At 47.0% G+C, this 23702-nt stretch overlaps 1 protein-coding gene across 1 annotated transcript in view; it reads right to left on the reverse strand.

The window, feature by feature from the left end:
* The window catches only part of Gat (sodium- and chloride-dependent GABA transporter), a 266545-nt gene extending 243097 nt beyond the window's left edge, over nucleotides 1-23448 (reverse strand). Inside the window, exon 1 of the mRNA XM_077688884.1 lies at nucleotides 22991-23448. Within this exon, the coding sequence (XP_077545010.1) occupies nucleotides 22991-23195 (205 nt within the window). The 5' untranslated portion in view covers nucleotides 23196-23448. The remainder of the gene's footprint in view (nucleotides 1-22990) is intronic.
* Between the last annotated feature and the right edge of the window lie 254 nt (nucleotides 23449-23702).

Below are 23702 nucleotides of genomic sequence, written 5' to 3' on the forward strand. Positions count from 1 at the left end.
CCTCCCCCCCCCCCCCCCCAAAAAAAAAAAAATCCTGGCTCCGGACCTGGTCTGTCTGCCTGTCAACCGAATAAAATTCCTAGAAAAAAAAAAACGGTGAAAAAATTTGCCAGGTACATGCTTGCTTCTCTGCAAATGTCCCCGAAAGAAGATAGTATTTTTCAGCCCTCTCCCTCTGCTGCCCCCATTCATACTCCCCCTCTACCTTCTCGCTCGCCCATGACAAATGGAGCAGATGCTTGTTGATTTCAATTCAATTCAATTCAATTTTTCCTTGTTCGCACTGCTCGTGCAAGATTTGTTGTGACGTTCTGTTACTGTTGTTCTTGGAGCTGCTCGAGCTTGAGGCACATATCCAAGCCGGCTTTTGGCAAAGAATATACGGGTGCCGTCATGAGTAATTGGGTCAAGGATTTGAGAACATCACAAAATGTTTGTCTTACTGGCTTTACAACGAAGAAATTCCAGTAAATTTACAAGACCGTGTTCCAATTACTTATGACGGCACCTGTACGTGTTAGCAGTCGGTTCCTAGAGAGGTTTTATGTCGTTCGGTGTCAAGAAGACGAATATGGTTCGGGACCCGTCATGGGGAAAGGTCAGACTGACTCGCACCAAAAGATTGGCGTACACATGCCTTGAACTAGCGACGAACAAATAAAAGCTGTGCACGCGAAGCTACCGTTTGGTTACACGCTCGCGTTCTTCCTCTCTGTCTCCTACAGTCGGAGGCCTAATTTTTGCACCTTTTGCACTCGACAAATTTGTCAGAGAAAGGACGCCTGTTGTTTTACAGCGTAGCAGTCCTGCGCTAGGTTATAATTCAAAATTACGCGCGTCTACGGGCCCTCTCGTCAAAGAATCGCAAGCGCTCGCTCCAGAGCTAGCGTAAAATACTCTGTAGCTCTTAATGTAATCATATTAGAAAAAAACAAACATACTGAAATTGGCTGCTAAGAAGCCTTTATCATTTTGCATATTTGGGTCACAGTGAAGATGGAAACGGCACAACACTCCCGTCTGCTATCAACACATGACCGCCTACAGAGATGGTATACGGTTGCAGAAAACGGATGTATCTCTCGTTTTATCGAAACTATCCCGATAAAAATTCTACATGAGAATTAATTTATCACTAACCCCAAGGAATGTATGCGGGTATGTGCGTGTGTCTTTATTCGGCATATATAGTAAGCCAGATATACAGCTGATTATCCACCAACAGAGCTGGGCTGCTCCTGCGAATTCGCATTGGTGGGAGGTCCCTAGATTTTTATCTTCTTGGCTCAAAGGTTTAGCAGCTGCACCATCGGTTAAAACTGGCGAGCTTTCTAAGAAGGCTTCACCCTCCTCCTCTTGTTCAAAAATTGCAAGAAAATTGATTGATTGATTGATTGATTGATTGATTGATTGATTGATTGATTGATTGATTGATTGATTGATTGATTGATTGATTGATTGATTGATTGATTGATTGATTGTGTGGTTTAACGCGCCGACGCAACGCAGGCGATGAGGCGCGCCGTATAGTGGAGGGCTCCGGATTAATTTTGGCCACCTGGGGATCTTTAACGTGCGCCGAAATCTCGTACACACGGGCGTTTTTGCTTTTCGCCTCCATCAGAAAAGCGGCCGCTGCGGCCGGGAATCGAACCCGCGACCTCGTGAATTGCAAGAAAATTGCTGTAAAACCCAACCCTAACTTCTTACGTTTGCCCTGCTATAATTCACAACTTTACATTTCTCTGTCTCCACGAAGTTACTATATGAGTATTCAAGTACATAAACCACAACCATGCACCTGGCACAGGCAAGAAGTCACCCTCGATCGCTCGTGTCGCCGGTTTGATCTCAGAGGATGAACAGTCAAGCGTTAAAACAGTCGAAAACTTCAAAGGTGCAAAGGAAGGTGATAAAACACAAGTGGAACATTTTTAGTCCCGCACGTTACAAAATAAGCCAGAAATTTTCCGTACGCAAGCAACGTTGCCGCCATGGTGCCATGGTTTGTATTAAGTAAAGCGACATCAGCCAAAAAACAAACTGCCTTGCAATGTGCAGATGCCTCCGCCGGTATGAAGGTCTTATTTCACAACGATGCGCGTTTTATTGTGTCTGTTTCCTTTGTCACAAGATCTCCGCAACCTTTTGTTTCAGTAGAAGTATTAATTAGCGCAAACAGGACGACGCACAGGAAAACGACCAGACACCCGCTTCTCTCAGCTCATTTATTTCAAGGTCAAACCACCAGTTTAAAGTTGGCCGGGCATGCGCAGCTAGCGGGCGCACCATGAAAAAGAGAGGTCAGATTCTATGCTCCGGACAAAGAACGGAGCCGACCGACTATACCATCAACTGGAACCTAAAAAAAAGTGCAGAGCCCCAGCAAATGTACAGAACAAACTGAGCGCTCTTTTGTACTTCTTTCCTTGTGCAACGCGCCAAGGACGCGGGTTCGATTCCCGGCCGCGGCGGCCGCTATTCTGATGGGAGACGAAAAGCCTTAGCTACTGAGCCACCGCGGCAAATACAAAGCACGCGCACGCACGCACACGCACACACATACGGAAGGAAACCCAGCCAGTCTATAACGCGAAGGGAGGCATACGGGAAGTGTTATGATAAACTTGCCTTCGTCAGGGCCCTGACGAAGGCAAGGGGCCTGCCGAAGGCAAGTCTAATGAAATATGGGGAAACCAAGTATAGCGAAGACAAGTCTAACATATATAGGGAGCAATAAAACTTGGAAGATGGGGGGGAACACAACAAAAGAAAACGTCCAACGAGGTAGCGACCACGATTGTTGCCAACATATCTGCAGAGACTTGCCTCTGTCAGAGCAGCTCTCTTTGCTGAAACGTTGGCTTCGAAGTTTTATCATATATATATATATATATATATATATATATATATATATATATATATATATATATATATATATATACGATGAAACTTATCATATATATACGTTTCATCTTATATATCGCTTCGCATTCAGCCATTGTTCCTGTCATTCGTACTGCCGCCAAGTAGCTGCCGCCACGCAATAACATATATATTTACATAATGTCGTCCATCGCAGCACCAAGTCTTCTCTTCATGACTATATATATATATATGTATATATATATATATATATATATATATATATATATATATATATATATATATATATATATATATATATATACAAAAATTGTTTCGACCACGGTAAAAAAAGAGAACAGATTTAATAACGTTTCGGCCGAGGGACCGGCCTTCGTCAGATACCGGCCTTGGTATCTGACGAAGGCCGGTCCCTCGGCCGAAACGTTATTAAATCTGTTCTCTTTTTTTACCGTGGTCGAAACAATTTTTGTGTATATTCTACCGGCGTCCAGGAAAACTTTGTTACTATATATATATATATATATATATATATATATATATAGCGAATCAGAATAGGAAATGAGGGGCTCGTTGAAAATAACACAGAAATAAGGGTTGGCAGTCGAGAAAACCTCAGAAAGCAAAGGGGAGGATGTGGTAGATCATTGAAACAGATTAAGAATTTGGAAAGAAAGAAAGAAAGTGAAGAAAAAATGCCCGCCAGGTGGGATCCGAACCCACGACCTCCAGAATACCGGTCTGGTGCGATAACCACTACGCTACCGGCGGGGCGATTTTCCCATTCACTTTCTGGGGTATTTATGTTAGGTATGTTTGTTTCCTGTGCTTGGGGGTGGTAGCCAGCGCCATTCGGACTAATCGGGGTGAAGGGGACCTTCTTTTTAACCCCCGGGTCGTGACTCGAGTGTCTACGACATGTCCAGAGTGGTCGACCAGCTTTGAACCCTCTTAAGCTCCCTTTGGCAACAAGACTGCCAGAACACAGGCCCTCGCTATGCATGTAGCGAATCAGAATAGGAAATGAGGGGCTCGTTGAAAATAACACAGAAATAAGGGTTGGCAGTCGAGAAAACCTCAGAAAGCAAAGGGGAGGATGTGGTAGATCATTGAAACAGATTAAGAATTTGGAAAGAAAGAAAGAAAGTGAAGAAAAAATGCCCGCCAGGTGGGATCCGAACCCACCTGGCGGGGGGGGGGGGGGGGGGCTACCACCCCCAAGCACAGGAAACAAACATACCTAACATAAATACCCCAGAAAGTGAATGGGAAAATCGCCCCGCCGGTAGCGTAGTGGTTATCGCACCAGACCGGTATTCTGGAGGTCGTGGGTTCGGATCCCACCTGGCGGGCATTTTTTCTTCACTTTCTTTCTTTCTTTCCAAATTCTTAATCTGTTTCAATGATCTACCACATCCTCCCCTTTGCTTTCTGAGGTTTTCTCGACTGCCAACCCTTATTTCTATATATATATATATATATATACAAAATAAGAAACCTCGGTAACCGCAACAGCGGATGGTTTATTTTGACGTTTCGACTTTGAGACAAGTCTTCCACGGAAAGTGGGGGACTAGAAGACTTTCGGGACTAGAAGACTTTTCCTTAGAAGTAGCCTCAACGTCGAAACGTCGAAATAAACCCACTATTGCTGTTGCGGTTACCGAGGTTTCTTATTTTGTGTTCACCACGCCTTCGGCCCCATAGCCAGCATGCTAGTTATATATATATATAAATGTGTGTGTGTATGTATATGTACTGTATTGTGGCCGTACCCGTATAGGCACGAATGTACGTAGATTTCACCATTGTACTTTTTCACTGAACAATTGCTATTGGTAATATGATCTTGCCTAAAGGCTGTTCGAGAACTTCATGTGGCACTGTAATCTCCCTTTTTGTATGCGTTATTTAGCCTTATGTCTACTTATTTAAGGTATATATGTCATCTAGCTTAAATTAGCGTTACTTTGCATTGTATTGCCCTTGTATTGAATGACCTTGCCTTTCTGCGTCCACGTCGTAAATGGCTGTCACGTTTTACGCAGGAAAACGCTTCCGTGATTTCACCCCATGTGAAACCACGTTCCGTTTTGGGGCTTTCTTCGAACCTCTTTCATCCCCGCATTCCCCCGCTGCGGTTCCCGCACCCCTCCCGCTAAAAAAAACCCTCTCTTGCCTCAATCCCCCTCTTCCTTCCTTTTTTTTTTTGTGTTAACGCTTGCACTAGGCGTCCGTAATTAACTCTGGGCTCTCCCACCCTTTTCTCCCACCCTGGGCTCTCCCACTACTTTTCATTTGGCTAACACGACCCCGTCACCCTATTCATTCAGTTTCATTTACTTAAAGAGATACAGCCATAGCCTGTTCATTTCACACAAATTCCACGGTTAACTGAGTTCAATGGATGGTAAAGGGATTTTGCAGCACGTCTGGTAAACGCTTTCACTCTTCCCTTCGCGTCTGGAAACAATGCGAAAGCTATAGTTATCGACAACATGGAGCGGCATTGCGTGATTAGCTCGTCGCAGAAGATGCAGCTTCCGTTTGTGATTTGCTTTTGTGGCATCTTTCTTTTTAATGTGGCTACCGAATGCATTCACTGCTGTACGATGGGTAAAGAGCGGTACTTTTTGTCTGAGGCACTTTACTACCCTGTGATCTAAGTGCTGGAGGTGTTGATTAACTACGATATGCAAATATTTAGGATTTCGAAAAAAATTACCAGTGCCTTGGCTCGGCTATGCCAGGATATATATAAGCCAGGCGCTTTCACCGTGTAGCCGTGTAGCGTGTGTTACGTTTTTGTTGTTTTTACGCTTACGCACTTTATCTGTGTACGAAAATTGTATTTTGATTGGTTCTTGTCGTGACCTTCCCACAGATTTCTTTATTCGTTGTTTATTTATTTACAGCTACTTATTGATTTGCGGATTGTTGAATAATTCGCACTGTACGTGTTCTATTCTTTTATTTTGATTGCTGGCAATGCTCTGTTCTGATGCACCGCAACCATACATTTTAACTTTTTTTTACGAAATCGATATTTTTCCCAATGTGTGGATTCATTGTTGTGAAGGTTCCAAGGCTCTGCCAAGCGTTTTCTTTGCATTTGGCCCCGGTTTCCTCTACTATATAAATAAAGAAAGGAGGAAAGGGCAGCTCGCTATGTCTCGCGTTTGATATCTTCTATATCGTAGTGTCTTTCCTTCATATACGGTCCATGTGGAACCTGAAAAGTTCGCGCTGAAAGGGTAACCGGAGCCCAAGCAGAGAGGCTTTTACCAAGGACAACCACGGAATCAAACGAGCTGTATTTCTCCGGTGTATGCGCTCGGGATTTTTAATCGGGTGGAACGAACTAGATGGCGTTGAACTGCCGCTTTTTTAAAATTTTATGCACCTTATTTTTTTGTAGCCGATTTTTTTGTGTGTGAAGCGTGCGACGACACGCAGAAGACGACATTGGGGTTTCGGAACTTCGGTGCTCTCTGAAAAGGCAGCACAAGCGCGCGTGCGCATTTGGAGTTCAGGTTCACGACCGCTTCAAGCTGTCTTTCTGTAAATATCAGCGCGACTGCTTGTAGCAAACGCCCGTCTAACCTTGAAAACTGGCCAAAAAGGAAGCGTTAAAGCGCGCTTGTTCGTTCTTGCGTCACCCGCACTTGAGAACCAGAGCACGCTTTCTTTTAAGTATACAGACCCTGAAAGTCTTCTAAATCTGGCTGAACGAATTCAAGGCGCACATGAATGAATAGCTGAGCAACAAGGGTTTTTACTACGCGCGAACATAACCTTGGAAGAGGTGGCTACCGTATTTTCCGCGTTACAGAACTTGGCGCGTCCACAGTGCACAAAAAAAAACTAAAACAGCGTTATTTACGCCGCTACTACGCTTGTTCAGGCGTGGGAGCAATAGCTGTGTTCGGTCTTCTGTTCAATTAACGCATTCCAGACTGGGCAAACAACCCCTTACCACCGACACCAGGAAAGGTGATGACAGCTGCTGTAATCGGACGCTCTTTATACTTTACATTTAAAATCAATAGCAGCGGTGACGTCTTCGAAGTGAGCTGTCCATACCACCCATAAACAAGTGGTGCACACACACAATTACTAAACTCTGTAGCTGCAGCGAGCGGTAAAAAACAACGAAGGGAGAAAATAATTCACTATTACTACACTCCCTACAGCGAAATTTGTGCGCAGCGCGAACTGCAGTCTTCTCGGTCACGCCGCATATCTGCTGCGTCTCGGGGAGGGATCGCGTGATGAGCGAACGCACGGCGGAGCGCGCTACTCTGCCGTCACCTCGCAGCGCGTCGCCGCCGCCGCCGAGCATGTTGCTGTAAATCGGGTTTGAACCACCCGCGCAAACTTCAGCGATCCTCGGCGTCAGCGGCGCGAACCGCGTCTCAAGACATGAACATGTCATCGTCGAGCGCACGGCAGCACGGGCTGCTATGGCGTCATTTCGCAGCGCGTTGCCACAGCTCAGCATGTATCACTGCCTCCACGTCACACCTTCGACGTGCGTCGCTGCCGAATAAAGTATCACACCGCCTCGGAATACCGCCCTGCCTTATATTTTCTGCCTTATATTTTAGATGCAGAGCATCTGATTCACTCGCCTTGTCCCTCCGGCGCCGTCGTCGTTGTCGTCGGCGTTGTCCACCCCTCCCCCATTCTCCTCGCCGCGCCAGCTGCGCTCTCCGCCACTCACCCCCTCTCCTCTCCGATAGCGAACACTCTCTCGCGAGGGGCATTGGATTGGATTGGATTGGATTGGATTGGCTTGTGTTGGATTGGATTTGGATTGGATTGGATTAAAGTGGATTGTGTTGGATTGTGTTGCGCCATAGCCGCGGCACGTTGCGTCATAGCCGCGGCAGACGCGCTGGGGCCGGCGCATGTGCAGTACTTTCTCTTCCGCGGTTTCCTCTCCTTCGGGCGCGCTGCGCATATAACCGGTGTGCCGTTCTCCGGCGAAGCAACATCCACGCTTGGCTCAAACACCTACAGTCCACGCCGCTTTACAAGTACGCCAACGTCGTCATCGACTGGGACCGGCTTACGCAGTCCCCTCAACGTTATGCGCGCTATAAACCGCGGTCCCTTCGCCGCTCCGCCTATGCGTCGCATCTACACAGGGGTTCCCGCGAGGGGAGGGGGGAGTTTTTTCTGCCTTATATTTTCTGCCGTATATTTTCGTAATGTCTTGTTCTTGTTCAACAATGTTGACAAGTATAAACATTAACACCGGACGTAGACGTTTATATTTGGCTATGAGTATATAACACTGTAAAAGGGTGGAAAGCTGGGCGAGTTGGTAAGGTGACATCTGGAAACAGCGCAACACGTACGATGGCGGAAGAAGTAGTAGTTTATATAACACTACTGCGCAGTTTCTGTTTCACTTTGACCGGGTGGCTGAATCGAGTCGCAGACAGACAGACGAAGGACGAAAAGAAGGACGAAGCGGGCGTGAGCACGCGCCAGGATCATCATCGGGAGTTGTTCGAGGACAGCGAATAAAGAAACACGTATCGCTCCGTCTAGGGCTCTGGGCCGTGACTCGCGGTAGCTTCCGCGACATTTTTGGTGCCGAAGAGAGTTCAAATTTCTGCGTTTGAGTATCCCAAGAAAGACTAGCGTCTTTAAAAAAGGCCGGTGAGGCAATGGTACACTGTCGTCAACAGATACACTCGCCCATCAGCAGGCAGGCGTACTGTAACTGATAAAGTGGATAGCTTCAGCGACCGTCATAAATTCCAATGGATCGACACAATCCCCGGCGCCCTGATACAGAACGAGCAAAGGACGCGACATAGAAGTCCTCTGTCGTCGAAAAATGCTCGCCTGTTTCGACGGCTCGGAATGGCTCGCACCCTTTCCAAATACGAAAATAATTGCCTTCTAAATCCGATACGCGGGTAATTCGTGAACCTGATCAGGTGTATGGCAAACTGTAAATACCGGAAACATGCTGACAATGTAGTACGGATCTTCAGCAATTGCAGTCTTATCGCAGCAGCTGGGCGAAAAAAATATGACGTAGATCTTGGATCCGTCAATGGTGTACCGCCGACGAAATGGGCATTCCATTTTCCCCTAGTCCGCTTTTACGGCACCTATCCGGTTCAATCGACACTACGTTAAAGAAATTCATCAGGGCGGTTCTGATTACGCACTTTTCAAGACAGAAGCGTAGGGGTACGTAATAATTTGTTTACAGCTACATCGAATTTGCGTTTCTTTCTTCCCCTTTGTTTCTTTTTCTTTTGCTGGGGACCGCTTTGATGAACTTCTTTTTTCATACACCGTGTTTGCGTCTTTCTTCGCATGCATTTCCTCCTCTTACGGCGCGAATTACGTCGGCCAGCAGACAGACACACGCCACAGCTGTCCCAGAATCAGAGCTCTCTACGGCTCCCCTGCCATCACGTTCTTCACGCCATCACGAAAACGTAACAATTCTTCAATTGTTTTGTTTTCAATTCGCTCTTCCCCTTATAAGCGGAATGGAGGTTTGCTTGACGCAATTTTTTCGCGCTCGAACTGCTAGCGCGTCATCTTTTGGGACCTTTCGATACTCTTGGGCGTTTAGTGTGACGCACTAGAATCTGCGGTGCGGGGTGTTGTGTTTCCAGCCCCGTGCTTAATGTCGCCTGTATGGTGTGCGACTCACTGGGCCGCTGCTACGGCGTCGGGCTGCGCTACCCTCCCGCTGGTTATGACAACCTCTACAGCGGTCCTATAAACTTGCTACCTCTCCTAAACACTCCTTCTATGCTCTCCTCTCCCCCTGTACTCTCCTAACTGCGTTGTATGCAGGTGTAACCTGTGACTGTGGACAAAAATTAGTGCCCTTCCACTCTGTGAAGAAGGATAACCTGCAAAGCTGGACGCAGTCTACGGAGTGCGCGAAACAAAACACGTTTATCGTAATTGAGGATGGAGCATATTGGGCTCAATATGGGCTCAAGCGGGCGTTCCAACAGGGGAGGTTTCTCTTCTACCAGGAGAGATTCGCAGCTATTTGGCGAAGTGAATTCGAGTGGAAACGGCGACGGCGGGTTTGGGTAGTTTTAGGGGGCAGCCCTTTGGCAACCGTTACCTGTGCTTTGCGGGAGCGGCGTCTGTTTACGTCCGCGTAACCGAGTGGGCGAACGCAGCAGCGACTAAAGAAAGAAAACGGAGAGGAGCGTCTAGCGAAGGGTAAAGTGGAGTACGACACGTATGGCTACGGCTTCATCTATCTCACTGCCTTTACCTCACAAAGGTTTCATGTGTCGCCACCAAGGAGCGCCCTCCCACTGACACTTTCCCCAGATGCTGTTCCATTCTTCGCTAATCCAAAACACGTGATGTTTGCGCGGGAGGTTCAAACACGATATGCAACAACATGCTCGCTGCTCCCTTGTGCGGGGCTAATCCGAACCACGTGACATTTGCGCGGGAGGTTCAAACACGGTTTGCAACATGCTGGCCGGCGGCGCCCACGCACTGCGATGGAGCAGCATAAAGCCCCTTGGCTTTAGAGCAGCAGAGTAGCGCACGCCGCCGTGCGTTCGCTTAACGCGAACACTTCATGAGACGCAGCAGAAATGCGCCGTAACCGAGAATAGTGCAGCTCGCGCTGCGCACAAATTTTATATTAGGAAGTGTAGTAATTGTCAATGCATTTTTCCACTTCCGTCCGTGCTTTTTTTTTTTTTTGCAGTCATCTGATAACCGCATAGCGCCGTTAGCTGCCGACAGAGCAAATTGCCAAAAAGGCATCGGTGAAGGCGAGGGGGAAAATAGTTGTGAAGTACGTGTCAGTGGTGGTGAGGAGGAACCCCGGAGCGCCGCCGAGTAAATCGATGACACCGGAATGAAAACTGGGGGGGGGGGGGGGGGGTGGTTAGACACATACTGCTTGCAGTAATAATATTTGCAGTACACCCTTTCTTTCTATACCCCGTACGTATCCATAAACAAACCATTTTTAGACAGCTGTGCAGGCTGCTACACGGCTACCGGTGGCCACGGTACGGTGGTACGTACCCGTTACCTGTGCCCGCCTGCGTAATGGCACCCGTCATATACCCATTGCTGCGTCTCCGTGTTATCAATAGCTCTTTATTTGCAGCGACGTCAAGAGAACAGCTATAACTTTACTTTCGACGGCACCTTGCGGAACATCTGGACCCAACGATGTGCGGTTTTGTCTTCTGTAGTGTGCCGTGCTTGTGGCCGTGACGGCCTTACTGATGATACGCCCACCCAAAGAACGGACTCAAGGTAACACCAAAAATTACTCCTTTATTCTCGGCATGTCGCGCTCATTCTAAGGCGTTATAACTTAACTCGAAGGGACAATCGCTCAAACCGGGAAAGTTTCGTGTCCGCGATTAGGCAAGGCCTGAGATGTTCCAGGAAAGAGCGCCTGGGTGTCTCTCTACATGTGCGGGTCGCGCCCTCCAGTGCCAGCGACAGAGCAGGCGTGCTGGAGGGAAACGCCTTTTTTTTTTTTTGACACACGCGGCTGCGCCCACTTAAGAGAAAGGGAAACGAATGCCATTACGCAAATGCATCACCACCGAAAACAGCAGCGCACGCCGCCGGCATTCGAAAGAGGCATTCGCCTTGGCCTGCAAAAATCTCTCAGCTTCGCCGTTATGTGTATACCGCCCGATGACTCTGTGAGAATACTCCTGCCACTGCAAACGCAAACAATGAACAAAAGACGGGTTTTTTCAAAGCGTTGCACGTGCACGACGCGTCGGTTGCGGAGGGACTTGAGAGTGGGAAAACTCGTTCCGAAGTCACTTTTCGGAGAAGCGTTAGCGGCTTAAACTTTCGCGCCTAACCAGCCGTAAATTTTCACGTCGATCCTCGATCGCCGAATACTCAGCGAGCCGTACTCTTCGCTATCGCTTTTAAATTGCGCGGGAAAACTTCGCTGAAGAGGAGGGAAATGGGCCGAGATCCTTATTGAGACGAACGCGTTGCGTCGTCCACGCGAGCTTATATGTCTTATCGTTCACACGACCTTGAACGTGCTTGAGCAACCCTTCTTATAAAAAATATTCCCCTAAGGAAAAAAAAAATTACGCCATGCTCCCGTGGGGGGGACCCTGAGGATTCCCCCCTGGAAGTAGAGTTGAAGTAAATAGTGTGAGTCTATAGTGTTGGTGTGTGGTGTTAGAGTAAGGAGACGCGTGGGTATGAATGTCTTTAATTAGGCAATGTAGGTAACGTCTAGTTGTGGTTGTCGTTTCGCCTTGAGCTTCGTGGTCCGTGAAGTGTAACGTCAGTGGATGCTGCAGTAGCGGTTCCATCTGGAAGTTACTGAAGACTAGGTCAATGCAGGTTCCCCGGATGGTTGTGGGTTGCTTGTGATCGTAGGACGTTAACGTTGGGGCTGATGCTGTTGGTTGTACTTGCGTCAGCACTCACGTTGACGGGGATGTTGGCACTGGCGTTGACATCGACCCTCATCCTAGTGGCAGCGTTGCAGAACCGGCGAAGACGGGGGTTGGAAGCAGACTGAACCGCGCGCAGCGCGCGTGGTAGGAGGCGAATGGAGGAGAGACGCGCATGCGCAGTGGAGTAGCGCGCAGCGCGTGTGCACACCTGGAGAATGGAGGAGAGACGCGCATGCGCAGTGAAGTAGCGCGCAGCGCGTGTGCACACCTGGTTTATACGGCTGTGAAAAGGAGAGGGAAGCGTGCTCGTCTTTTGTCGGCCCAGGAAGACACCGGCAACACTGTCGCTCCAGGAGCCATTAAAGGGCGTTCAGCAAGCCGAGCATGCGCAGTGGGGTTGTGGGCGGCGCAACAACCACAACAAGGGACGGACATAGCCCCGACCATGAGATGCTTCGCATCTAAAAAAAAACGCACTAAGCGTTCCAAGCGCGATGTTATAATCGGCAGTAGCGAGAGGTAACCGCTCCAGTGCCCCGCAGACGAAGGGAGCTTGAAAAACACAGCCGAACGAACGCACATGCAAGCATCGAAGCTAATTAAGCGGGCTAATTAAAGTTGAAAAATGTAAATGACAAAGTGTATCTGCTTGGTCGTCAATATAAGGGTTGCCGGTAACGTAGTGAGAAACAAAATATGTCGACGGTGGACGTGAATGTGGGAAAGGAGAAAGGAAGATGAGTTAATTCGTGCTTGTGCCTTCTATGCATCGCTACTCTGCATCAATGCATCGCTACTCTGGCTTTCGCTTCAAAGAGGAAAGCTATTAGCGCGTGCGAAGGATCATCGCTGTGAGACGAACGAGGAGAAGCAAGACGCGTCAGTAAGATCAACACTGCCCTAGAAGTGAACAACGCGGGTTTGTAAATCGGTGGTTACATCTGAAAGCACCGTGGTATTGAGCACGAGGCAGGTTTCTTGGATACGCGAAGCCAAGTCCTGCGTAATACAACTTGTACCTAATAAACATGAAGGGGGTCGGAAAATTATTCGATATATCGATTTATCCGGTAATTCGGTGTATGAAATATTTAATGTCTTAAAAATGTTCCACTGCAGCCTTACGACTGGTCAATGCAAGCAAAATCTTAAAATACTTTATATATGAACACTCTCCTTGTACAGGGAGAGTGCTCAACAGGCCAGCTACGATAAAATATACTGTAGAGGGTAGTGGAGGTCCTAAATGCGAATAATCCTTACGTGTAATTCAGCAGGCCTACTCGTCGTCAGAATATGTGGCTCATGTGGATGCTTAGAAAGATGATAAATGTTCTGAGAAGAGCGCCGACTAGCCCTATTAAACCCATATCATGCTAGGCTAACAGCCACCGCACCTGATAGGCGATCTCACCGCTCCTTCTAACGTATCAGTACTGAATTGAAGCAGTTTATTCCAGTAAAAAAGGGACAGGAGTGCGAAAAAAGAAGACAAACCTCTACCTTGGCACAAATTGGCAGCTGCAAATTTCTGTCAACACAAAACACAAACAATTCAGTCTGTAAGAACTAGCCTGTGCCAACTGAGCCGGCTGCACTACAGCAACGAAAGGAGTTTTCTTTTTACCCCAAAAAACACCGAAAGTATTAAAAACAATTTCAAATTACGCGCCAAAGTGGCGAATATTAGTAGGAGTGACGTATTATGGGCTAGCACTAAAAGCATAACCATTATTGTGTTAACTACACGTTAGCATTCAAGTGACACGATCAAACGGAACCTGAGGCCCTAGTATGCAGTCCGCCAGTAGTGAGCTTCTTAACGGTGGCTTAGGTGGGCGGCAGCCAATCAAACCCACGGGATTCTGTGACGTCATAGAAAAATCGCCCGAAAGTGTATGGGGAGTGGCCGCTGCTCCATCTGCTCTCGTTAATACCTCGGTTACTTGTTTCAAGATTGCGATGAAATCGGTGCCATTGCTATCGAGACAAAGCAGTTTTTTTTTAATCCACTAATCTTGTATTTTGCCCTGAAGGCACCTTTAATGAGCAGCACGATTCTCACAAGACCGCGCATGCGGGAGCTCTGTCCTCCGTTAAGCACCAAAGAACGCGCATGTCTCCCAGCTCACTGCATAGCGTCGGCGTGCAAGCTGAACAGCTCTGGTGGAAAGCTGCTAGATGCGGAGGGAAAGAATATCGGCTAGGTCGAGCAAGCATTCTAGATTTAAAAAAACAACAACAATACAGCAGTGCGTCTCAAGCAAGTCTGACGCAGTTTGAAAAATTTTCAGAGGGTGTTTTTGTTTGTTTGTCTGCGCTCTATCGTGTGTAAACGTAGGTCTCAAGGCAAGTCAGTCGCAGCCTCTGGAAATTTCGGTTTGAGTCCGGCTCTTGCTTCTTTAATTTTAAAGCCAAGCTTTCTATGCTTTATTGATGTTTGAACTTTGACTCAGGTTCCATGAGACAAAGCTTCACGCTTCAACCATCCTTATCGTTAGGTAAAGGTGGCTTCGATTTTTTTTACATCTTTAGTTTCAATACAGTTGCCATGGCTTAGATTAGCTTTCGGTCTTTTTCATAATCGCTTTCTGTTCGCTGGGTGGAATTAGGTTACGTTACGTTAGGTTACGTAAAGGACAACCATTTTCTTTCTGAAACACCAGTGGACGTCGCTTTAGTGGAGTGCATATAGTAGCTTCGGACGGCATCCTAGATACCGCTTTTTTCTTGTTTGTGTGTTTATGTACGCTCTGTTGTATCGTATGTTGTATTGTATACCTATGTTGTATTGTATACATTATCTTTACGAATAAACATTTCTTGAATCCTAGAATACGGCTCATGTTTATGTCTGGTCGTCTTTTGTTGCACTGTTCCTCGGCTGTTCTAGCCGAGGACAGTAGTGTCAACTTCATTCAACTTCATCGTCAACTTCACAGCTTAATTGTTTTCTCCCTTCTTTAATTTACATATTTTTACTTATTTTTATTTTTTTCTGTTACCGGGACACGTCCGCTACCCCCTTTTCGGCAATCTGTCATTCTTACCGTTAATACCGAACACATCTCGATGTGATTAATGCCTTTATCATGTAAGGAAGACCATGTATAGTAAAAAAAAAGGAGCGCGGGCTTAAAAATCTTGGTGGCACAAGGCCGTCGACGCACAGCGGCTGTCAGAATTAATTACGAGACTGGCTCCTGAGCTGACGCACATTTCTGCCTAATTAGTGGACCTGACTCCTGCCACGTGCGTTTACGACACTCGGCCCTAATTTAAGAACCTCCTGCAGACTTGCAACAGCTGTCGTAAAATATCTTGACGAAAACAAGATCCTCAATTAACAAACATTCATTCTAATAACCTTAGGAGGCACCTGTACATGAAGTTGACACTACTGTCCTAATTTCTTTTGTATGTGTACGGCTCTCCATTGTGTTCTTTCTGTGCCTTTCGTCTTTTGTTTCTATGTGCTCGCCTCCTCGTCACTGGCACTGTTGCTGATCGCGGAGGCCGGGCACCGAAACACACAACCACCCGCCCGGACAGCCGTGCACAACTCCGCCGGGTTTCCCCACCGAGCAAGGGCGGCAGGTTGTGAAGTGACCCTTCCGCTTTTTTTAAAGCGAAGCTTATATGGCGAGGGTTGAATGTACTTTTCATATCCTCAAACAAAAACGCCCGAGAGCCAACGTGTCTTTAAAACGCGACGCCTGACGCGTTGAAAAACGGGCGTCTCGCGTGTTGTTCTCATATGTATTTAGTGATCCTAATTTTATAACCCTTGCCTTAACCATGGTCATCGCCGGAGGGGGAGATGGAGTAGGGGAGTTGGAGGACGTGCGGGAGAGAGTGTCTCGATTAAATGTGGTCCTTTATGCCGTATTCTCGAATGCAGTATAGAAGGAATCCAGGGCCACCTTACTGTGCTCTGTAGACCCTTAGGGATAATCCCGGTGTCTGTGATATTCGCACGCGGTTACAACCGAAGTCGCACGCCGTTCAAGAGATGGTTTGGATCTCAGGCTTATACATCTCACCACCTCGATATGCATCCTGGGTAGATTAGTTTATAAATAGACACCCTCTGCAAGATAAAACCTCTAGCTTAAACGACTCATCACTTGTATATTCATTTAGAGCAGATTAGTTATGAACACGCGTCATTTTCAAGAGAAGCAGAGTCAAAATAAAAGTATGCTCGTGTATGTATGTGTCTTTGTTAGGAATGACCGGCGCCAATGGTAAAGAGAAATAAGCTTCCCTCATACATTTTGCCTGAATTCTGTCTCACCTCTATGTCGTGTGCTAAAAAGATTCGCTGGTCACCCACCTTCACAGAATGAAATGGCTCGTGATTTTTTTGTCTCTGTTCTATTGTTCCTTCACACGCGTTCGTTCGCTCTTGTTTCAGAGTCTGTACACAGGCTCCAGACGTTTGGAGGCCTCAGACACGCGCACATATTCCTCGCGGTCGACCTGCGAAGTGCTTGGCCATTTAAAACTTCTGTTCGCTCCCTCCTTGGCAGGACTCCAGGACCTCACAAAGTAGCCATTGTTAAAGGTTGAGGTTGCGCTTGGATGGAAACAATTTCCGCGAGAACAGCGAAATAAACAAAGCATTCGTTTGTAACAAGCAACCGCTTGCGAAATCACAACCTGGAAAGAAACGCTATCAGGCCCTGGCAAGGGCTCCAAAAACTGCGCTTATTTTCGTGCTTTCTAATGTTCGGAGGGCCTTTAGAACAACGCGTCATCAAACGGCTTCAAAAAAGGGAAAAGAAATCACGCATCTCCCCGAAGTGAATCATGACGAGTGGGCGAAGCACTGGGGATCGTTCTTACCGTAAATCACCCGTGAGAGTGCTTATGGCCGCTAAAACGATTTACAATCCAATCCAATACAATACAATTCAATTTAATCCAATACACTTCAGTCCAATACAACCCATTTCGATCCAATTCAATCCAATCCAAATCCAAATCCAATTCAATCCAATGCTCCTCGCGCATGCGCAGCACGGCTCTCCAGGAGCACTCTCTCTCCCTCCCTCTCTCTCTGTCTAACCATTTGTGAACCTCTTATTTTGTCCTTGTTAAGCTTTTGTGAACCTTTTTTCACAGATGTTTCGATTTACACGGTGCTGTGCGTCTCTCTCTCGCCCCTCTCTCTCTCTCTCTCTCTCTCTCTCTCTCTCTCTCTCTCTCTCTGTCTCTATCTCTCTAACCTTTTATAAACCTTTTACTTTGTTCTTGTTAGCCTTTTGTGAACCTCTTGTTCACAGACGTTTCGATTTCCACGGTACTGTGCCGTGAGCACGGACGCCGGACGCCGGACGGACAAGCCTCGGCCTTAAGCTGCTTCGCCCCCCAAAAAAAATAGGCATTCCTAATACCAGCACTTCTGAAGTGATGCGTCTACCTGATTCACGTCCAAGCAACAAAGCGTTTCTTGGAGTGCAGTCTCCAATTGATGCAGCTCGTTGCTCGATGTGGCGAATGTGGAACGGTCACATTTCTTTATACAAGCCGATGCACTGAACAAAGACTGCCGCGTCTGCCAAACTGCAGTCTTCAGCGCTGCGTGAAAGTTTCTCCATCGGCAATGGCATTCGGGGCCTGGCACGCAGCGTCACGACGCGCAGGCTGGCACGGCAGTACGACACCGTAAGACAAGGCCAGAAAAGAAACTGCCACAAATGGTTAACGGGTCTCACGCACTGGACAGAGGCCGCTGGAATTCCAGTATTACCCGATGATACTCGCTAACCTCTTAACCCGGCATCAACCAATCTCTGAAGAAGTCCAGACTGATATAGAAAAAAAATACATCGACGTTTGCGTCCATTTCTTTGCGACGTGAGTATTTAGGACCTTTAATCGCCAGATTATGCTATCGGTCTGCTGGAAAATTGGCAGCAATTCCGTCAGTTAATTTGAGTTGATGACGTTATCATGAACGCATCATATTGAATGGATTGGTGGCGTGGCTTCTAATACATATGTCGGTTGTGTTCTGGCGCAGGCTGCTGATACTCACGTTTTTACAGTTCGATGGAAGACGACGCTTTTGAGCATTTCATATCGTATACCCAGCTAATGACACCTCGAGTCACCACGATGCATGAATTGACGCTCCTGATCCGGAGGCAAATTTCAGCATGGAGACCATAGATTTCTTATTGAGCAGCTACAGACAGCGTTCAAGGTCCACAAAATACGTCGCTTTTAATGGTGACACTGTTCCTTTGGGACGCAGTAGTAACGTGAACATTGATATTTCAGGCTATCAATAGGCGTCTTTTATTTGCCTTGGACAGCTGAGAACTGCTCCGAAGTACCTTCGTATTTCATTTGCCCCTTACAATTTATATGGCGGGAGCAGTTTTTGGCTGCTTACAGGAACTGCTCGAAACGGCTCTGGGCAGTCAAATAAAAGAGACCAAATATTTCGGCTAGGGCATTCGTGTTCGAAGGATGACGAAGGCTGACCGTGGCGAGCAGTAAATCGATGCACCATTTCAGGCAACGCTGAGAAAGCCACCACAAGAATCAGTCACTAGGAATCGGGCTCTCTCTGCGGCACCAGCCGAGGATGGCAGCAGATTCACAGTTGACATGGTCTCCCGCCAAACCCACGCCCACGGCTTCTGCCAACATCGCATCGATAAAAAGGCCTTAGCACAGGATTGCAAGTCTGAGGCTGGTAGTGAAGATATTGCGTGCATTTATTTTTCGCCGTCGAGACAACAGTAGCTGTCACTGACGATGACAAACAGGAAATTCGAATCCACAGAAACTTTCGTTGCGCCCGTGATAGGAATAAAAATGATAGACATTCCGCGTTGTCCTCGCACCCTACGGGTCTGTTACGTTTGTCCTTCTGATAGACGGAACCCCGAGGTCCTACTTATTTGCATAACCATTGCTTGTAGAAATAAAGTTTTCTTACCTTCTGCTCCCAGAACAAGGCGGAAAACACGCGTCGGGAAATTAACGGGAACCTTTCTTCTTAGCATTGTTGGCGGCACGTCTTCACTCCTTAAAGCGTCTTGTGCGCCGCAAGCCGTCGTAATTGAAACACAGTATACAGTGGCGCCCCGGCCACCGAGACGTGTAAATTAGACGTCCGGATTGTGCGGCAAACTTAAGCGCAGTCTTCGAGTATATGCGTAGCAAAACTGTCTCCGTGCATAATTAACTTTACTGCATTTATTTCTGCTTACTCCTTCTGTTCGTCCTCCCACTTTCAAGGGAAATTTTCGACGCCATTTTGTCACTATTCGACGCCGGCATTGTTCGGAATGTGCGTGTTCAGATACGGCTGGGTTCGACTGTATTTGTAGTAGCGTCCCACGGGCGGTACCCAGCTGGTTGCCGTATTTGCACGATTTTAACGCACCCCCGAATATGAGCCGCAGGTAAACATACGCAAGAAAGTTATAAAATATAGTTTTACACCGCTTCCACACGCAGGTGTAAAAGGCGTGAGACCACGTACCTGCAACGATGCATTTTATTTGACGCATGCAACTGTGGCAGCGAAAATGTTTTCTGACTCATGAACTGGCTTATCAGCTCCTGATTGAAATGAATATCGAGCGGGCACCGCTGAAAGTGTTTATGATTTTAAATGCCCTCACCCTTCGAATTTTAGACGTAGATGCTAATAGCAGCGGCAGAAAAATGTGGAACAGCTGACAAAGGTATGCCCATTGAGGAATGAGTGCACCAAATTTTCTCATCTAATGCTTACAGATTGTTTGTGATTAGATGGAATTGAATTTTGGGAGGAGTTCGTGTCCATGGAAATGCTACTGGCCGCTCTGCAGTGTACTTAGGTTTTGAGCCCTATCCTAGCGCGCACGCAAATTTGGAGGCTACTTTTACCTAAAAAGGGTGCGCTTTATGACCATGCAAATACCGCATTCGTTGTCGAGAAATAAACAGTAGGGTTAAAGTGTGCACGAGTTAAGCGCTACGCGACACGAGTGTTGAGACCCACAAATTTTTAGTTCTCTATACATTGGCAATAACCGTTGGTGCTACATTTGAAGCATCCAATGGGATTTCATCACTGCGAGATCACCCCTTGCTTTGTTTACTTTTCCTAAGGACCACACCTAATTTGCTTCGGTATTTCTAAACATTTTCAATATGACGCTCTCCGAGTATTGGCCTTGGATGGTGCTATTATTCCCTTAGTTGCAAAAAGTGTGTTCTGTGGTCAGGGACACCAGCTAAATGTTACCGCTGCCAATGGACCTGAAATTCCGCGCAAATGAAACTGCACACTGCTCGCGACGTATATTTTAGGCAATCAGCAACAACAGAAGACACCTTTCAAAGGGCACATGAAAGCTGGCAATGTTAACGGCAAGATACCTAAACAATATACAGTACTGCAACAGCAACGGTCGGGCCACCAATGCTACGTTTTTAAATATTCCTATTACTTGACGCTGTTATTCATAAATTTTAACTTCTGACAGGATAAACGCACTAGATACCATTTTCAGTCTAAAAAAATCTCATGGGTAAGCTTCATCACACTGAACTCGAGTGAATAATTTACGAAGCGAACGGTAAAATTCGGCGGAATGACAACGTCATGCGTACAGTTTGACTCGAAGGCTCGGTCTGCGCCGTGTCATCATCAAGCGAATCTTCTATGGCGTTCTGTACACAGCATGCATAGTGCCGCAGCCAATATCACAATTTTGAGTGAAATGGTATGCACGTCTCGTTGCTGTCGCACACATGATTTTTTGCTTTGTTGCCAGCACGGATTGTTCACTAGAGGGCATTGTGGTGAAACTGAGCCACGACATTCCTTATAGTGAAGGACGTCGGCATAAAAAAATGAGAATGTCTACAAGGGCCATGGAGTGTAGGTAAGAGCATATCGCGGCTTGATCGCAACATACATATTCTCGTAGTGACAAATTAGCCCGAATAATAGCACGAGGCTCTACAAATTTACCAACATCCCCATAAGAATATAGATCGATCGTATTATCTGGTTTTGTGGCTACTAAAGTGACAAGTCAAGATGCTAAAGGTAGCTTTGTGTCCACCTTCTTACACTGGTCCCAAGCAGCAACAGGAGGACATATGCTTGTTGGATTTCTTTTTCGTTCGCGTGCGTAGCTCGTCAAAGTGCATTTCTGTCGTCCAAATGTGCCGCCGCTGCAGGCATTGCAGCCGTGTTGTTTCATAAAACATTCACTTTCGGAAACATACCTCTTCCAGTATCAATATCGCTTTAGTGATAACAGTAGTTCCTTGATCCGGCGTATTTTTCGAAACAAACAAAAGAACTCCCCAAAACATTCTGAAAAAGAAAAGGCCTGTAAAAAACCACTGCATACTATCATCTAGTCAAATTCACTTTAACAGTTGCTGCTTATTACACGAAATCACAAACTATTAATTTAAATAAGATGCAGGGAAATGCTGAGGACTGGGTTTGCACTCCCATTTTTTGTCAGAGTTTGGTACCTGAAAAAAACATAGCGTTGACTTGATGAGATAGAAGTGCCCAGAAATATGGCAGGAATGATCCGAATTATGTATGCGTGCGAAATTCGTTTCGTGTAAAGTGGTGAGGCCTCATATTATTGCTTTGCCTTGCTCTCGTTTTGGCGTGGATCTCAAACACTGCTTCGTCATTGTTTAAGTTGAATGTCGATCATTCCAACTAAATTCCAATTTGCTGTGGTGCCCAATTGGTGCAGGAGTGATATGGCATATCTGTAAACTAAAAGTACTGCTGGTAATTAAATAAGCATGTACAAACGTTGACTTATTCAGCATTGCAGTGCATTCCATGTTTCCATCATCATTCGACTTCCTGCTGCATTTCTTTCGAACGCGGAGAAACAACACCAGTACGGCGAACTGATCTCGTTAGCCCCGTGGTCAGCGTTTGTGTATGTCAGTTCTGGTGCAGGCCCTTGTGCAAACTACATTTGTTTTATTTTCAGAAGTACGCGATAACGTTTCCCATATTCCTCGTAGGGTCTTTTGTTGTTTTTATTTTTGTATATTTAATTTTCCTGAACAAATAACGAGCGCCCACTCCAGCCATAGTAGGTAAACACAATAAATGTGCGAGAAGAGTGAAACTTGATAACAAATGTGTGAGAAGTGTGAATACGTGATAACAAATGAAAATTGATCATGTAGTTACATGATCGATTACATGATTGTTCACTTGAGTTACATGATCGAGTACATGATCGATTACATGATCATGTAGTTACATGATCGAAAAACAAGTAATGCTAGATGAACTGCAATTAACAGTGCAAATTTTAAACGCTTGCTTTTCTCGTTCCATTATTTGGTCTTTACGCAACTTTAGCATTCGTTCCCAAAGCTGGAGCATATGTTCTCGACACGAGGCTCATTTATCCCACTCAGCTCCTGTGACTAGACGGATTCTTTACCAAAATAATGGCTCGTCTGTCCCCTTGTTTGCATTCTCACTTTTTTTATTTTTTTAAACGTCAGGTTTATGCTGAGAAACGCGAAAAAAAAAAAGCAACAAGCAAGATTGCCAGGTGTGAGCGCGGTTGAGCTAACGAGTGCTAGGAACAGCCTCGATGGAAGGGACAACGGAACACCGGTAGTTCCCGAACACCCCCCGCGCTCCGGCACTCGGCCCGCAGGCCCGCACCACTCACCGCCTCCGTTCTTGTAGCAGAGGTAGGGAAACCTCCAGACGTTTCCCAAGCCGATGGCGTATCCCACGCAGGACATGAGGAAGTCCAGCTTGCCGGTCCACTGTCCCCTGCCCGGCATGTGGGGCAGTTGCGCTGCGTCGCCCGCATCTTCGGCGTCGCTTTTCAAGTTGTTCAGCTCGCACGGGGGCTGCTTTTTATCCGTCATGGCTCGCGACCGGTTCGCGATCCAGCGCGCACCAGCAGCAGACAACGCCCCAACTGCACAGAGTACTCCGACGGAACAGCTCGCGAATAATCCGTTTCTTTCGTTTGGCCTCTTCCGCGATCACTTCCCCCGGAATCCGGAATGGGACACGCACGCACGCACACACACACACACCACCAACAACAACGCAACGACCGCGAGAGACGGCGCCTCGCAAAACGCAACGCAGTGCCGTCTGCTTCGAAGCGACGCGCAGCAGACGACCACTGGAAGCGCGCGACGCTGCGATTGGACAGATCAATGTCACGTGGTGCAAAAGTCACGTGACAAAAGCTGGCGCCTGCGCGCTGCGCGTCAACCCGGGAGGAAAGCTCGCCGGTCTCCCTCCTTTTTCTTGTATCTCTTTCGGTTTGGAAATACAGTCCTCTTTATGTTGTTTTCTCTCTCTCTCTCTCTCACACTCTCTCTTGCGCTCTTGATTTTCTCTGTCGCCGCTTCTCATGCTCG

This window comes from Haemaphysalis longicornis, unplaced genomic scaffold (assembly GCF_048455015.1).
Source record: "Haemaphysalis longicornis isolate Haplotype H1 unplaced genomic scaffold, Haemaphysalis longicornis Haplotype H1 scaffold_10, whole genome shotgun sequence".
In the NCBI taxonomy this organism is placed as follows: Eukaryota; Metazoa; Arthropoda; class Arachnida; order Ixodida; family Ixodidae; genus Haemaphysalis; species Haemaphysalis longicornis.